General features: G+C 37.2%; 1 protein-coding gene across 2 annotated transcripts in view; it reads left to right on the top strand.

The window, feature by feature from the left end:
* Window positions 1-18,267, top strand: part of ESR1 (estrogen receptor 1) — a 258,183-nt gene that overhangs the window by 108,748 nt on the left and 131,168 nt on the right. For both annotated transcript variants that reach the window (XM_082474704.1, XM_082474705.1), the window contains exon 5: window positions 843-1,178. In XM_082474704.1, coding sequence (XP_082330830.1) covers window positions 843-1,178 — 336 coding nt within the window. The remainder of the gene's footprint in view (window positions 1-842; window positions 1,179-18,267) is intronic.

The following is an 18,267-nucleotide window of genomic DNA, read 5'->3' as shown; positions in this document are numbered from 1 at the left end:
AGCCAAACCTCAGAGTCTCTGCAAAAGAGAGTGGAGTCTCCCTCCCCTCTATAATTTAGTTAGTGGGAACCACAGCTGGTAAATCTTTGGGGGGAAACTATTTTCAACTATTTAAAAACTTTTGTATCAGGAAAATAGAAATACATTTGTGTCAATCTTAGAAGCAAGTAAACAAGTTGAGGGTTGTGGGTCAATTCCTCAGGTGGTGAGGTACAGCTTAGTAGCAATGAAAGACTGACTGAACACCTGTAGGATCCAGAGGCTGTCAGATACGTTTTGGATAAATCATTCCTCTTTAGTGTCCTTCATTAAGAGGTGTAGTTGGATGATAAGGATGTTTATTAAATGCTTTTTTAAAGATGCCTTTTAAATTTACTGTTGAAAGAATATTCATAGCAGAAGCAATCTTTGATATAAGCCATATTTCAAGAATAATTATTATCATGTCCTTTTTATAGCAGCTCTTACGCGCGCACGCACACACACACACACACACACACACACACACACACCAACGGTTTGTTAGACCAGCTTGTACTGGCTCACAAAAGCTTACTGTTAACTTTTCAGGAGTTTTGTATGCTGCTTAATCTCAGACAACTAGCTTGAAATTTGCCATGGAAATGGGAGTAGTTACACTATGGAAACTGGTGAATGCTACAAATCAAAGCCTTTTTTTTTTTTTCTCGTGGACAGCTGGTTGTTAAACACTTACCAGCACAACTGTGCCCCAAACTCTTTCCTCAAATAAAATAAAGAGCTGTTAGCATTGAAGATGGTTTTAGTGTGAAAGTTTATATGAGAAAAAGAATAAACTGTTTTTTTTCCCCCTGTGTTCTCAGGGATACGGAAAGACCGCAGAGGAGGGAGAATGTTGAAGCACAAGCGCCAGAGAGATGATGGGGAGGGCAGGAACGAAGCGGAGCCCTCTGGAGACAGGAGATCTGCCAACCTTTGGCCAAGCCCACTCTTGATTAAACACACTAAGAAGAACAGCCCCGTCTTGTCCCTGACAGCCGATCAGATGATCAGTGCCTTGTTGGAGGCTGAGCCCCCCATAATCTATTCCGAGTACGATCCTACCAGACCCTTCAGTGAGGCTTCAATGATGGGCTTGCTGACCAGCCTTGCAGACAGGGAGCTGGTCCACATGATCAACTGGGCAAAGAGAGTGCCAGGTAAGAACACTAAGCTCGACTGTTTTCTTCAGAGCCATTAACTATTCATGAACTGGCTGCGGTATCATGGGAGAAACAGTGGGAAACAATAGTTTGTTATCTAATTGGTTTCAAGGTTACATCAGAATTGGTTAAAATTTTTCAGTATCCATACACTGTAATTCTCCTGGAAGTTAGGATATAATGTTTTGAAATCAAAATCTAGATGATTAAAGTCTTTAATCTGACATTATTTTTAACCCATCGATATTCACCAAAAAATTGGGGGTGGACTCTAGGTAATAAATGCATTTAATATTATATGTTCACAGTGGCAGAAATTTTTAACACTAAGTGATCTATGCCCTATAAATTTTTAATATTGAGGACTTTTCTTCAAAACACCTAAATTATGAATCATCAATTTTACCTTAAAAGATTTTACTTTAAGGTATTTATAGACTAAAGAGATAATAATTTTTTTTTTATTTACTGAATGCCACTTATTCATTCAACTGTCTAGTCTTAATATTTTAGGACAAAGGTAATACAATAGAAAAATAAATTAAGTTCTCATCCCTGAGAGGAGCTTGTAGACAGATGACAGTGGCTGAAGTGATACTTGGTCCTTCAGTCGATACTCTCAGAACTGGTGTTCCTGTAAAACTTGACTGTTGCTCTTGTTGTTCAGGGAGAAGAACTCTAGTTATTATGGAAACAAGACTAGAAAATGACCTCCTCCATGCCCCATCATATCCATTCAGGAGCTAACGTAGATGAACCAAGGCAAGAGGAAGTTAAATCTTTTTTTCTGGGCTTATAGATCAAATGAGTAATGAATTTAGACAGCGATTGTCTTGTGTGCTTTCTTTTAATAGATTAAATTAGTTATTACCTATGAAGCAGGGGACTTTTTTTTTTATTAAACTATATAAATGTGGAGTTTTGTACTTGCATTTTAGAGATCTATTATAGGCCAAGAAAAACATATATCTGGCCTTAGATACTGGTTCATGTATTTGCATTTCTTAACATATAAACATGTGGTCCTTTGAATAAGGAGCCAGCAATGTTGTGATCCAAACTTGGTAGAGGGCATCTATTTAGGTAGCAGAGGTTGGGTTACATGGAAACATGGGGATTAACAGACATATTTAGATTTCAGACTCAGTCCAACTGGCAAATAAAAATTCCCAGCCATCTTTGGAATTAGGAGTTTTATTGAGCACTTACCTACCTTAGCATTCCCATGTGAAGCAGACCCATGATAAGTAAATATTGGAATTTACATGTAATGTGGTTATAGGTTTTATCTTTATATTTATTATTGCCTTTGTTTAAAAAAATACTTTGGGAGAAGAGGAAAAAACAAACAAACAACTAAGGATCATATACCTGAGAGCCAACTCTAGTTACTGTTAAGTTTTATTGTCCTATAAGCGTGTATTTTCCTGAATGTAGTTTTGGTAATACTAGCTCCAGAACACTGTTGAAGTCAAGTATATATTTTTCATACTTATCAGTAGACTTCCATCATGACATTTTTATAATTATAAAAATTTGAAGGGCATTTGAAACAATGAGAATTAAGTTCAAATACATTACCAGTGGATGAAGATTTCATGGCAATAATCTTCTGAATTTAAGAATAAAATGGAGCTGGAAATCAAGGGAAGGAAAATATTATGTCCATGCTTAGACATCCCATTGTTAAACCCAGAACTAAACAAATTTATGATAATGTGATGTGTAGCAAAACCACTCTATAACTTGATTATATTAGTTTAAAAGACCCGAATGATTCCAAAATCCTTGGACCAGACTGTATCTTGTTACTTGATGGTTTAAAAAAAAAAGAATTATAAAGGCAAAAATGAAATTATATATATGCTATTGGAATATAGCTGTTGTAAATCAAAAGCCTAGTAGTCTGACCAAGCAGAATAAAAATAGTCATTGATTTTAAAAAGATGAAAAATGAGGGAAGAAAAATGTCTTCTGGAACCATCTTTGAAGGTGATTGTCAAACTTTTCAGAAAATTTGACAAAGTCACATTTTGAAAAGCTTTTTTGTATCCAAAATACTCTCTGTCATTAAAAAATATAGTTCACACTGAAAATCTAATATAGACAATATTACATTTATATGGTCACAGTTTGAGAATAATAATAATAATAATAATAATAATTTAATATAGAGGGAATAGAAAACATCATTAGTAAGAAAGGCAGTAAGAAAGCAGTTATAGAAGTACCTGGAATTAGCTGTATGATACAAAAACCTGCATAGAACATTTGGATATCCTCAGATGGCTATCAGTATAACAGAGATTGTGAATTGACTTCATTTTTAAAAATTTCAGCATTAGTGGAGTATAATTGACAAATAAGATTATATTTAAAGTGTACATTATGGTAATTTGATATACTTAGACGTTATAAAAGGATTCCCTATATCTAGTTGATTAAACATCCATCACCTCACACATTTACTTTTTTTTTTCTGATGAGAGCATTTAAGTTCTACTTTCTTAGCAAATCCATTATACAATACAGTGTTTTGAATTATAATCACCATGTTTTATATTAGCTCCTCAGATCTTTTTCATGTTATAGCTGAAAGTTTATACTCTAACCAACCTCTCCCTATTTGTCCCATCCTCTAAACCCTGGCAACCACTTTTCTACTCTCTTTTTGGGAATTTGACTTTTTTTTTTTTAGATTCCATGTATAAGTGATACCATGCAATATTAATCTTTTTCTGACTGGCTTATTTCACGTAGCATGATACCCTCAAGGTCCATCCATGTTGCCACAGATGGCAGGATTTCCTTCTTTCTTGTAGCTGAATAATATTCCATTATATATCTATGTAGATATAGATTTATCAGATCTTCCTTAACCATTCATCTGTTGATGGTCACTTAGTTCATTTCCATATCTTGGATATCTTGGCTATTCGAATAATGCTGAAATGAACATGGGACTACAGATATCTCTTTGATATCCTGTTTTCAATTCCTTTGGATATACACCCAGAAAGGGGATTGCTGGATCTTAAGGTAGTTCTACATTATTTTGGGGGGGAACTCTTTACTGTTTTCCACAGTGGTTGCACCAGATTACAATCTCACCAACAGTATACAAGGATTCCCTTTTCTCCACATCCTCACTAACACTTATTATCCGTTGTCTTTTTGATGATAGCCAACTTAACAGGTGTGAGGTGATATCTCATTGTGGTTTTGATTTGTATTTCCCTGATGATTGGTTGAGGATATTTTTATGTACCCATTGGCATTTGTATATCTTCTTTGGAAAAATGTATATTCAGCTCCTCTGCCCATTTTTTAATCATAGGGTTTTTTTTCTTTTTTTTTTTTGCTATATGTGCTCTTCATATATTTTGGATATTAACCCTTTATCAGATACATAATTTGCAAATATTTTCTCCCATTTGGTAAGCTGCCTTTTTGTTTTGTTGATGGTGTCCTTTGCTATGCAAAAACTTCTTAATGAAGTCTCACTTGTTTATTTTTGCTTTTGCTGCCTTTGCTTTTGGTGTCAAATCCAAAAATACTATTGCCAAGATTGATGTCAAGGAGCTTTTCCCCTATGTTTTCTGCTAGGAATTTTATAGTTTCAGGTCTTACATTCATGTCCTTAATCCATTTTGAATTGATTTTGTGTGTGTGTGTGTGTGTGTGTGTGTGTGTGTGTGTGTGTGAGTGGTGTAGATAGGGGTCCAGTTTCATTCTCTTGCATGTGAATATCCAGTTTTCCTAACATATTTTGAAGACACTATCCTGTTGCTATTGAGTATTCTTGGTTCTCTTGTGAAGTATTAGTTGACTGTATACGCACGGGTTAATTTTTGGGCTCTCTATTCTGTTCCCTTGATCTACTTTTTTAAAATGCCAATACCATGCTGTTTTGCTTACTATAGCTTTGTAATATAGTTTGAAATCAGGAAGTGTGACACTGATGCCTACAGCTTTGTTTTTCTTTCTCATGATTGCTTTGGCTATTTGGGATCTTTTGTGGTTCCATAAAATTTTAGGATTTTTAAAATGTTTTTGTAAAAAATGCTATTGAGACTTTGATAGGAATTTCATTGAACCTGCAGATTGTTTTTGGTAGTATGGACAGTTTAACAGTATTAATTTTTCCAGTCCATGAGCATAGAATATTTTTCTATTTCTTTGTACCTTCTTCAGTTTCTTTCATCAATGTCATAGTTTTCAGTGTTCAGATCTTTCACCTCCTTGGCTAAAGTTATTCCTAGGTATTTTATTCTTTTTAATGCAGTTGTAAATAGGATCATTTCATTCATTTGTCTTTTTGATAGTTTGTTGTTTGTATATAGAAATGCAACTGCTTTTTGCATATTGCTTTTGTATCTGGCAACTTTACTGAATTTATTCTAATAGTTTTTTGCTGGAGTCTTTAGGATTTTCTATGTTTGATGTCATGTCATCTGCAAATAGAGACAATTTTACTTCTTCCTTTTCAATTTGGATGCCTTTTTTCTCTTTTTCTTGCCTAATTACTATGGTTAGGACTCCCAGTACTATGTTGATTAGGAGTGGTGAGACAGGGTACTCTTGTCTTGTTCTTGATCTTAGAGGAAAAACTTTCAATTTCTCACTGTTTAGTATGATGTTAGCTGTGGGCTTTTTATGTATGCCCTTTATTATGTTGAGGTATGTTTCCTCTACACCCACTTTGTTGAGAGTTTTTATCATGAATGGATGTTGAATTTTGCAAATGCTTTTCCTACATCTATTGAGATGATCATATGGTTTTTATCCTTCATTTTGTTAATGTTGTGTGTTGATTGATTTGTGGATGTTGAACCATCCTTTAATCCCTGGAATAAATCTCACTTGATCATGGTGTGTGATTCGTTTAATGTATTGTTGAATTTGGTTTGCTAATATTTTGTTGAGAATTTTTGCATCTATGTTCACCAGGGATACTGACCTGTAATTTTCTTTTCTTGTAGTGTCCTTGTCTGGTTTTGGTATCAGGGTAATGATGGATTTATAAAATGATTTTGGAAGTGTTTCCTCTTCTATTTTTTGGAACAGTTTGAGATTGTTCTTTAAGTGTTTGGTAGAATCCACCAGTGATGCAATCTGGTCCTAGATTTGTCTTTGTTGAGATGTTTTTGATTACTGATTAGATTTCCTTACTAGTAATGGTCTGTTTGGATTTTCTGTTTTCATGATTCAGCCTTGGTAGCTTGTGTATTTCCAGGAATTTATCAATTTCTTCTTGTGTCCAATTTGTTGGTGTATAATGATTCATAGTAGTTTCTTATGATCTTTTGTATTTGTGTGGTATCAGTTATAATGTCTCCTCTTTCATTTCTGATTTTATTTATTTGTGATCTTTTTTTTTTCTCTTGGTAAATCTAGCTAAAGGTTTGTCTATTTTGTTTATCTTTTCAAAAAACCAGCTCTTAGTTTCAAGGGTCTATTCTGTTGTCTTTTTAATCTTGATTTCATATTTCCACTCTAATCTTTGCTATTTACTTCCTTCTACTAGTTTTTGGCTTACTTTGTTCTTCTTTTCTATTTCCTTAGATGTAAAATTGGTTGTTGATTTGAGCTCCTTTTTTTCTCAATGTAATGAGTGCTTTCCTTTTTTCTTAATGCAGCTGTAAACTTCCTTGTTAGACTGCTTTGCTGCATTTTGTAAGTTTTGGTATGTTTTATTTCAGTTTTCATCTGTGTCAAGGAATTTTTTGATTTTTCTTTGACCCATTTGTTTTTCAGTAGCATGTTGTTTAATTTCCAAATATTTGTGAATTTTAAAGTTTTCTTCTTGTACTTGATTTCTAGTTTCATACCACTGTGGTTGGAAAAGATACTTTATATGATTTCAATCTTCTTAAATTTATTGTCTTATTTTGTGTTCTAACATATGATCTATCCTGGAGAATGTTCCATGTGTGCTTGAGAAAAATGTGTTTTCTGCTGCTATTGGATGAAAAGTCTGTTAAGTCCATCTGGTCTAATATGTAGTTTAAGTCCAATGTTTTCCTTATTGATTTTCTGTGTGGGTGATCTACGCATTGTTGAAAGTGGGGTATTGAATTTCCCTACTATTGTTGTATTGCTGTCTATTTCTCTCTTCAGGTCTGTTAATATTTGTTTCATGTGTTTAGGTGCTCCTATTTTGGGTGCATAAATATTTGCAAATATTGTATCCTCTACTGGATTGACCCCTTTATCATTATATAATGACTTTTTGGTCTCTTATTAAAGTCTTTTGCTTGAATTCTATTTTGTCTGAGATAAGTATAGCTATCCCACTTTCTTTTGGTTTCCATTTGCATGGAGTATCTTTTTTCCATTCTTTCACTTTCTATCTGTGTGTGTCCTTAAACCCAAAGTGAGTATCTTGTAAGGAGCATACAGTTGGATCTTGTTTTCTGATCCATTCATTCACTCTATGTCTTTTCATTGGAGAATTTAGTCCATTTACATTTAAAGTAATTATTGATAGGTGTTTACTCATTGCCATTTTGTTGATTTTTTTCTGGCTGTTTGTAATTTCCCTGTTTCTTTTTTCTTCTCTTGCTCTTTTCCTTTGTGGTTTGATGACTTTCTTTAGTGGTATGTTTAGATTCCTTTCTCATTATCTTTTGTGTATCTATTATAGGTTTTTGCTTTGTAGCTACCATGAAGCTTACATACAACAACTTATATTTATAAGTCTATTTTAAGTTGATAACAACTTCTAAAGCTCTATATTTTTACTCTCCTTCCATCTTTTATGTTTGATGTCACAATTTACATTTTTACTACTTTTCATACTAGATCTATAAGTTAATTACCCACCATCATTACAACATTAGAGTATTCTGAATTTAACTCTATATTTACCTAATTAGTAAGATTTATACTTTCTTTTTTTTATTGAAGGATAGTTGATTTACAGTGTTTCTGGTGTAAAGAGATTCAGTTGTGTGTGTGTGTGTGTAAATTCTTTTCCATTATAGGTTATTATAAGATATTGAATATAGTTCCCTGTGCTATACAGTAGGTCCTTGTTGTTTACCTATTTTATAGATTTATATGTTCATATGTTTTTCTGTTACAATTAGCATCCTTTCATTTAAGCTTGAAGAAGTACCTTTAACATTTCTTGTAAGTCTAGTCTAGTGGTGATGAACTCCCTCAGCTTTTGCTTATCTGGTAAAGTGCTGATCTCTCCTTCAACGCTGAAGGACAGCTTTTCTGGGTAGAGTATTCTTGGATGGTGTTTTTTTTTTTTTCTTCAGCACTTTGAGTATATGATGCGACTCCCTTTTGCTCTGGAAAGTTTCTGCTGAAATACTGCTGATGGTCTTATCTATTGATAGCCTTGTATGTAACAAGTTGTTTTTCTCTTGGTGCTTTTAAGATTATCTCCTTGTTTTTAACTTTTGACACTTTAATTTTAATGTGTCTTGGTGTAGGTCTCTTTGGGTTCATCTTATTCGAAACTCTCTGAGCATCCCAGATCTGGATGTTTGTTTCTTTCTCCAGGTTAGGGAAGTTTTCAGCTATTATTTCTTTAGCTTTCTGTTCCTTTCAGTTTCTCTTGTACTGACCTTTTCTGGGACCACTGTGATGTGACTATTGGTTTTCTTGATGTTGTCCTTATATAAGTTCCTTAAGCTGTCTTCACTCTTTTTCATGCTTTTTTCTTTTCACTCCTCTGATTGGACGAATTCTACTACCCTGTTTTTGAATTGCTGGTCCTTTCTTCTGCTTGATCTAGCTGATGTTGAACCCTTCTATTGAACTTTTCAGTGCAGTTATTGTATTCTTCAGTACTGTAATTTCTGTTTGATACTTTCTTATATTTCCTATGTCTTTAGTGAATTTCTCACTTTGTTCATGCCTTGTTCTTCTGACCTTGGTGAGCATCTTTGTGACCATTACTTTCAACCCTTTATTAGGTAAATCACTTATCTATATTTCATTAAAGTCTATTTCTGAGGTTTTATCTTGTACTTTTGTTTGGAACATATTCCTCTGTTTTTTCACTTTCCTTGACTCTCTGTATTGGTTTCTGTGCTTTAGATAAAACAGCCACCTCTTCCAGTCTTGAAAGAGTGGTTTCATGGTGGAGATGAACCTTACTGTTCAGCCCAGCCTGAGCTCTTGGTTGTCTCTAAGACCTTTGTGATTTTCCAAGGTGACTTCTTTGTTCTTAGAGGCTCCCAATAGTTGAGGGTATGCCAAGACCTGTCAGTTTCCTAAAGGGGAGGATCTCACTGAGCATGTAGATACAGGCTGATTGGTAGCTGGACCCTCAGGTAACAGCTTTTAAAGTATACAAATAGATCCCTTTTAGGGGAAGACGGGGTGATGGGATTTTCTGTTTGCTTCCTCTGTGCTGAGCCTTGGCAGGGTAGCCCCTTAAGAATATTTGTTCGTTTGTTAAAAGCCTATGGGGCTGGCAAGTGCAGGCTTTGCTGGCCACTAGAGCCAGGTGATCAAGGGATGTATTCCTTAGGTGGCAGCTGCAAAAGCTAGGGTGCCAAACGTGTGTACAAGCTCCTCCCCGGGAGATATTGGCAATTTGGAGCAGCCTACAGGGAGAATGCAGAGATCGTGTCTCCTGCTTTCCCAATCTCTGGGGAGAATCAGTCAGTCCCTAGATTGTGCTAAATTAGAAACCTGACGCTCAGGTAACAGCTTTTAAAGTATGCAAATGGACCTTTTTCAGGGAAGCACTGGGAAATGCATGTATCTGTTTGCTTCTTTTGTGCTGGACCCTGGGAAGATAGTGAGTCCATTAAGAACAATTTGATTGCTCTAGTATTATGGGTGTGGTTGATGTAAGCCCTGTTGGCTTCCAGAGCAATGTGCTTTGGGGGCCTACTCCTGGGGTACTAGATGTTGGGACCAAACCCTTCCCTTCCCAGGTAGAAGCTGGGAGTTGTGAGTTCCCTTCTGATTTTATGGCATTGTGCCAGGGTTTGGGTGTGGAGTTTCAGTGAGAGTGTGTCTCAGCCTTTCCTACCCATTTCAAGGAGGGTATTTTCTCATTTGCCTAAAGTGAAGGAATCATTCGGCTAGTCTCTGGATTTCTTTTAGGGGAAATCACTCTGTTTGTAGGGGAGATTTGGTATGCCTGTGGGAGTTTTGAGTTCAGAGGTCTCCTATGTCTCCATCTTGGACCATAACCCCCAGTTGACTTCATTTTGCATGATGAATTTTAATAAAAATAATCAGTTCATTGGACTATTCTAGTAGTTCTAGAAGTACGTTTTTACTAACAGATTTTATCAGAATTTTCAAATGTTGGTGATTGTAAGTTGAATTTTCCTTTCTCGTAATTATCTAGGGCATATTTTTTGACTTGTAATATCTCTCTACTCAGACTCAAGACGTGAAGAGCATTATGATAAAATACATCATACAAGTATGATAATCAAGTTCCCATCTGTAAAGTACTTATAGCTGACCTGGCTTAAGATCACATCACGACATTAATTTTTTTCCCTCTGCAATTTAAAAACAATAGCAGCAAGGAGAATGATAAAAACCTACCTACGTCACTCTGACAAGTGATGCTTTTTTATAACAGGTGTTACATATCTCCTTTTTGATATCTAGCTATAGAGAAGGATTTTTCTCTTTATTGTTTGTACTGAAATTTGTTTATCTTTACGAAGCACTTTACATAATCTATCCATGGATGGAGAGTTAGTTTTAAAAGAGATTGTTAAATCTTAATTCATTATTATCCTATACACAATGACACTTGTCAACAAATGTAACATCATTATCTGAAGGTCAAAAAGGAAAAAACGTATGACTGCAAAGTTGTTATATTTTTAATTTCTGCATCGCACTTTATTGCATCATTGATTGGCTGATTCTTATTTTTCAGTGTTAATCAAGTACATTTGATTTTTTCCCCCAGAAGCTTGAATTGCATCAGGAAGCCGTTAATTTGATTTATTAAAAATTATGCCTTTTCCAAAATTCACTATAATTTTATATACCTCAAGGGCAATTTCATACTTCAAGTTTGTGTTCTAGTTCTGTTTAATAGATATTTGGGCAAATATCTAGCCCTGGGCTCTTCACTGCCCTTTGAAGGCTGAAAAGTAGAAGCTTGACAGTCTCACTGAGCCCCAGGCACATCTCAGTGGATTATGAGTGTGCTGAAGTTGCTGGCCCAGGAAGAAGAATAAAGGGGACATATGTTCACAGTCAAGCTCATGGGAAACATACTACCTTAACCACTTCTTCAGTCTTTCAGTGGCAAACTAGATGGCCTTTCTCCTCCTTTCCTGCCTAGGTCGCTCTGTACTCAATACTAGACGAGTCCCCTCTTCCTTCTGAGCCCCCGACTCCCCATCATTTTACTGTGGGTTTCTTTCTTGCTGTTTGGCCCCAGGGAGAGGGGAGAGGTTCACTTTTTCTGGGCATGCCCCCCACCAACACCAAGCTCAGGTTTCTCTGGAGCTTCTTGTGTTATCTCTGAGACTTCATGGTTGTCTTAGCTGTTCCAGGGCTCAAGGCTGCTTCTGACTCTCTGTTCACCAGGAATCCAGTAATTACCTTCCTGGACTCTAATATTCATCCTCATCATACAAGTTAGCAATGAATCGAGCTCAGGAAATGCTTGTTGAATGAATGAATAAATGAATGAATGAAAGGAGACTTTGGAAACTAATGATTTTTAAGAAATCTCTGAGCCCTGTTAGAACTCAATTTTTCCATAAAGTCGAAGTGATCTTTAAAGTTGTGGTGTTACTCTTTTTCACCTCCCTTCAGAATCTACCTGCTGTTATGACATCCTTCTAGCAGCTGCCTTCACGAGACTCATTTCCAACCATTCTTTTGTGAGGGCCAGAGCAATATCCAGAGGCATGTACAGAACTTGGGCTCTGAGGACTTTAACAGGCTTCACTTGGCTAGCAGCAAGGTTGTTTCACTTCACGAGTGTAATTTAAACCTTAAAATGGGTATGGCCAAGGGGCCAAGGAGAGGGCACAATACCTCAGTCTGGGAATTGGGAGCATCCTAAAGGAACACATTTTATTCTGGGAGGTTCCTGTGGATTCTAGGGACTTGGCAATCCTACCCAGTACTCTGATTCCCAACTTGTAATCAGAGCAGTGGACCTTACTTTAAAGCTGTCATAGTTTTCCAGCCTGTTTCAGCATGGCACAGTGATGAAAGATAACTTGGAAGTGACTTGGAAGCATGGGTGACATCCCAGAGAGGCGACAGATACTTATGTTTAAGGGTAAGATTTGCGGTTTAGACTTTGCAACCTTTCTATAATAAGAGCCTTGGGACTGGGTTAGAATTACCCCGGCATGAATGGTGGCAGCCCCCTGGGAGCTTTCTTTGGAGCACTCAATTTCCAAGTCAGCCTTGCCCAGCTTTTCACTGCTCCTCTGGAAGCTCTGGTTGAAATCCAAGAAAAGCACCTACTTCCTGATTTTTCTTTCATGTGAAACTTTGAAGCCCCATTGAAGAGTGTTGGCCCAGATGCTGTTAAGCCTTTAAAATACGTTTCTCATCTCGAGAGTGTTTGAGAAAAATACCCCATCTGGGCTTCTTTGCCCCACCCTCCTCAGGGTTCTGTTTCCGTGAGTCTGGGGTTGGTGGGGGCCAAGGGTTCTCAAGCCTCCTCGTGGGGAGTTGTTGGCCTGTGGCTGTGCTACTTCTGGGGCAGGGGGAAATTTGGCATGGAGAATGTCAGTTTTTTTGTATCTATTTATGTGCTAAACAGATGTAATACTACTGAAGTGTGTTGAAATAGGTTGAATTGTATACTCCCAAAAACATGTGTTGAAATTCTAACCCCTAGTACCTCAGAATGTGATCTTATTTGGAAATAGGGTCTTTATAGAGGAAATCAAGTTCAAGTGAGATCATTAGAGTGGGCCTTAATCTTTTAAAAAGAGGAAATTTGGATTCAGAGATGGACACGCAGGGAGGGAAGATGATGTGAAGACTCACAGAGAAAAGATGGCCATGTGATCGCAATGATGCTTCTCCAGGCTAAGGAACGCCAAGGACTGCCAGTAAGCACCAAAGGCAGACGAGGCAAGGACGGATCCTCCCCAAGAGGCCTCTGAGGGAGCACGGCCCTACTGACACCTTGATTTCAGACTCCTAGCCTCCAGAAAGGTGAGGCAATGCATTTCTCTTGTTTTAAGGCACCCACTATTTAATACTTTGTGTGACAGTTCTAGGAAACGATTACCAATTGTTTTAAAAATAAAAGGGACTTGTATTTCTAAGGCAAAAGAAATAAGGAGCTTTTGATTTTAAAAGGGATGTTTGGCTCACCTGGTGGAGGCTTGGCTAATCATTTACTCTTGTAGATTCTCTCCTTTGCCTGTCCAAGTGCTCCACTGAACTTCTGGCTTTGAAGTTGTTTTAGAACTTTAACAGTTCCATGCATCTACCTGGCAACTACCTGGTAAAAATTTTTAACCAACAAAAGAATGTTTTCATCTGGTACTTTAACAGTTTCCTCTTTTGCATTTATATCTTTGATCCATTTGAATTCATCCTGGTTTACACTGTGAGGTGCGACTCCAACGTTGTTTTTCTACAGGTGGCTGCACAGTTGTTGCGATTCCATTTATTGAGCGGCCTCCTACAGAAGTATTGTTAAGACTTTTCTTGACCTTCCAAGTTGACTATTTGTTAAGAGCTTTTAAAGTAGAGTGATAGATATGACCCATTAGTTTACACGGTTGGTTATTTTTTTCCCCAATTCTAAAATCAAAAATAAAAAAAGAAAATAAGGGATTTATTCACAAGTTATAAATTTTGCCTAATTTATATTAACTGAATATATAATGTGATTTGGCTGTCTTGTGTAGATGTATTTCATAACATTCCACTGATCTTAGAAATAAGAAGCAAAAGTTCATGAGACGTGATACATTTTGAAAAGACTTGTGCTGATAAGAGGTAATCAGTAGAATTACCATTCAATATTCATAGGACAGAAAAGCTGTTCCAAGGAGAGAAAAATAAGGATGTACGAAGCTTCCCTTCTCTCTTTTCCCGTCTGTTGAAAGCGTTCCCCAGATACTCCAGAACTGGGCCCTGAGCGCTCCTGCTGCTTTTAACCAACTTGAAAAGCTAGTGTCCTCAGAGCCTCAGCTGTTTACTTTTAGGCTCACGATTTCCAGATTTCTTTCTGTAGGTCCCAACACCTAAATTTTCAGTTCCCACTTTCAACTGCCCACATATCTACTGATATATATGAAACCAAACTAGCTGTTTTCTCTTTCTCCCCCTTATGGCAAACTCATTTGTTTCTCCTAATCCTCTCCATTTCTGCCAGGGGCTCCACCCTTCTCAGGTTTTTTTTTTTTTTAATTAAAAAAAATTTTTTATACAGCAGGTTCTTATTAGTTATCTATTTTATACATATGAGTGTATATATGTCAATCCTCTTCATTGCGATACATGCACTTCTCACTGCGGTGGCTTCTCTTGTTGTGGAGCATGGGCCCTAGAGTGCGTGGGCTCAGTAGTTGTGGCACGTGGGCTCAGTAGTTGTGGCTCATGGGCTATAGAGCGCAGGCTCAGTAGTTGTGGTACACGGGCTTAGTTGCTCCGTGGCATGTGGGATCTTCCTGGACCAGGGCTCGAACCCGTGTCCCCTGCATTGGCAGGCGGGTTCTTAACCACTGCACCACCAGGGAAGTCCCCACCCTTCTCGTTGACCTAACTTTGGAAACGTCTTTATGTCTGGCTCTTCTTCACTGTGGACCATCAGTTCTTCCTCTTCAACATCTCTAGATTTTGGCTTTGTTTTCAATCCACTGTCACCAGCCTGGTCCACATCCTCATTGTCTTCCAAGCCCAAATTACTGTAATATTCTCCTAACTGGTCTTTTTTGGTTCCAGCCTCTCCTCCTTTCAACTTCTACTCATCACTGCCAGAGTAATTTCTGTAAATCATCATTTCAGAATGCTCCACTCCCTATATTAGTTTCCTATGGCTGCCATAACAAGGTTTCACAAACTGGGTAGCTTAAAACAATAGAAATTGATTGTCTCACAGTTCTAGAGGCTGCACATCTGAAATCAAGGTGTTAACAGGGCGATGCTCTCTCTGAAGCTCTAGAGGAGAAGCCTTCCTTGCCTCTTCCTAGCTTCTGGAGGCTGCTGGCAACCCTTGGCATTCCTTTGCTTACAGATACATCTCTCCAATCTCTGTCCCTCTGTTGTCACGGGATGTTCTCCTTGTGTGTCTGTATCTAAATTTCCTTCTCCTTATAAGGACACCAGTGTTATTGGATTTAGGGCCCACCCTAATCCAGTATGACCTCATCTTACTTGATTAAATCTGCAAAGACTATTTTTGAATAAGATCACATTCATAGGTTCTGGGTGAATATGAATTTTAGGGGAAACAGCTATTCAATTAAAAATTTGGCAGTGGACTTGACTGTCTAACTTAGCAATGGCTTTAACAGATAAGTGATAGTGTACCTTGACACCTAAAATGCAGAATTAGACTATGCCTCAGGGTGCCAAACCCTAGGTTAACCTTTTTCAGACAGACCCTTGTGAAGGACCTTGTAGAAAAGCTGTTCACCATCTCGGTCTCTCCCATCTTATTTGATTTCTACTTTCCAATCTGATCTCCTTGCCTCACCCTTTCCTTCTGCCAGTCTCCCCTCCACACAGTGTTCATTTTATTTTTCTTCTGCTTGAATACCTGCATCTCCCTCTCTCTGTTTCAATTCTATACTCATTTTTTTCCCCTAAAGGAACACCTCAACTTCTACTTCCTTTCTGAAACTTCAGACTAGCTTAATCAGTGTAATCTTGGATTGAATTTGCCATCACAGTATAACCAGTCCATGGTCCAGAGTGCCTTGTCAGATGTATATAGATGAACTAAATCAACCAGGGTCTAAAACACAGCAAGAGCTCTTAAACTGTACTCTTATTTCTCTGATGGTAGATTTGTTGCTGGATGATTCATTTATACTATGGTTGGATGTCTTCTTTTAAATGGAAAGATGAATAGGTGTCTCTTGATGGCTGGGTGTCTCTTTTTGTCCAGGGAACTTTGTCAAAGGAAAAGTATTTTTACAATCTAGGTTGACTTGCTTAAGCCATGAACTTGTTCTTTAAAAGCTGTATATGTGCAAAATGCATTTATATTAAATTAATCATATTTTAATTGTAGTAAGGGTGTCTTTCATTTATATAAAACCTGCTACAGATACAGCTATGTGAAGTGATCCTTCCTTTGACAAAACAAATGTTCTTATTTTTATTGAAATATGCTTCTTCAGAAATTGAGATTTCTTAGCATTATGACCATTTGGCCTGACTATAGTATAGCTGCGTTCTCAGAATGACCCTGAAACTGCATGGCTTCTCCGAGACACATGTGGCTTTCTTCTTGGGATGAGTGCACTTGATCTTTTGGCTTAACCAATTCTCTGTCTAGATCCCTGGAATCCATTTATCCCTAACAGGGGTGTATTTAGACACACTGTGGGCTTAGCCTCTGTGTGCCCTAAGCGTCAACATGGCCAAACTGAAGTTTCAACTTCCCTGCTATCCAATGGAAGTTACACCTCAGTGATGTAAGATGTTAGTTTTCTTTAGGGGGTTGAAGACCAGAGAACTGCAAAAAGGAGAGAAAATCAGTATTGGCCCTAATGGGATCTAAGTAGGTGGAGCCATCAAAAACAAGGAGAACCTCGGAAGGAGTAGGGGAGTAGAATTAAAAGAATTCACCTATTTCTTATACAACTCTGTAAAACCAGTAATTTCTACAGAAATCTCAATCAATAGATTTGAAATTTGTTTCATCCCACCACACTGTTATTGCTTTCATAGGAACCAGAGAGCTCTAATCAACAGGTTTATACTGTAGTCTTTATGTTAGACTACAGTCTAAACTGACTGTTTATTTGGGCCACAATTATTACTTTTCTCTCCTCACTTCCCCCCCACCCCCAGGTCTCAAATACTCATGTTAAACATTTTTCTTGCTATTGTGAAAATAAATCTACTGCCTGTAGCAAGTGCTTAAACAGTGAAGCAGGTTGGAAAGTATTAGTATTAAGATAGATATAATATAGAAATATGTTCTTTTTCTCTAAATCAAATACTTTATTTCCTAGAGGAGGCAGTGTGACTGTTCTCTTAAGGTGATTCCTAGCTGAAAATGGTAATAGCCATTAGGTAAATAGATGCCCACTCTACACCCCTGCTGTTGCACAGAGGGTGGGGAATTAGAAAAAGTGCTGTGGTAAGGTCCTTTTACTGCTTGTGGTATTCTAGCATTAATAGTAAGGTTGATACAACCTTGGGGTTGTTTATATTTAATTTTTAAGCTCACCTGAGTCACCACAAGCAGCTTGGTGTTAGTTCATCTTCTTCAAAAGGGTAAGTGACAAAATTAGCTGTTCTTGTTGGGCACCTCTAGTTCCAGGGAATCTTAGAGATTCAATTCTTGTTGCCTTGGTTACTAAACTGTTCCATGCAGTTTGCTCAACTTCGAATGGGTACTTCTCTTACGAACATTCTCCCTTGTAAGTAAATTGCTTGATGTGTTGAAATCTAATTTCTGCTTAAAAATTCTTGAGTCAAATTCACCATGATTTAGTTCAAAAAAACAAATGGCCTTGTCTTTTTGGTCTAGATTTTTTCACCTAGTTGCACCTAGCAGAGCCCCTAACACAATAATATGAAAAATTAGCAGTGTGATTGCTAAACAAAATTTAATAAAATGGTGGCAGTGCCTGTCTCTAGAGGGAATTGAAGTTTCTCTTTGTAGTATAGCATGTGTTTATCGTGTGACCATTTCATAAATATGAAATCTAGTAAAATGGTGGGTAGTTTTTCTCTGGAGGGTGTTAAAAGTGTCTCTTCATAGAATAGCATGTCACGTAATAACATTTGGTTCTTTTAACCTGGTCAAGGTGTTTGCCTAAATTTGCTTAGGGCATTTGAAAGCCATCCTTGAAAATTAGTGGATAAATGCTAAGAATTTGAGAAATCATTCAAGGCCTTAAGCTGTGGCCTTAAGCATGCATTTAAGTTGTATCTGGCAGTGTTTTTCTTCTTGTATCAATAAGGCAGAAAT

The sequence above is a fragment of the Balaenoptera physalus genome, assembly GCF_965194825.1.
Source record: "Balaenoptera physalus genome assembly, chromosome: 9".
Classification (NCBI taxonomy): Eukaryota; Metazoa; Chordata; class Mammalia; order Artiodactyla; family Balaenopteridae; genus Balaenoptera; species Balaenoptera physalus.
The sequence above is the reverse complement of the archived record's forward strand: the minus strand, read 5'-3'. Positions and strand labels throughout refer to the sequence as shown.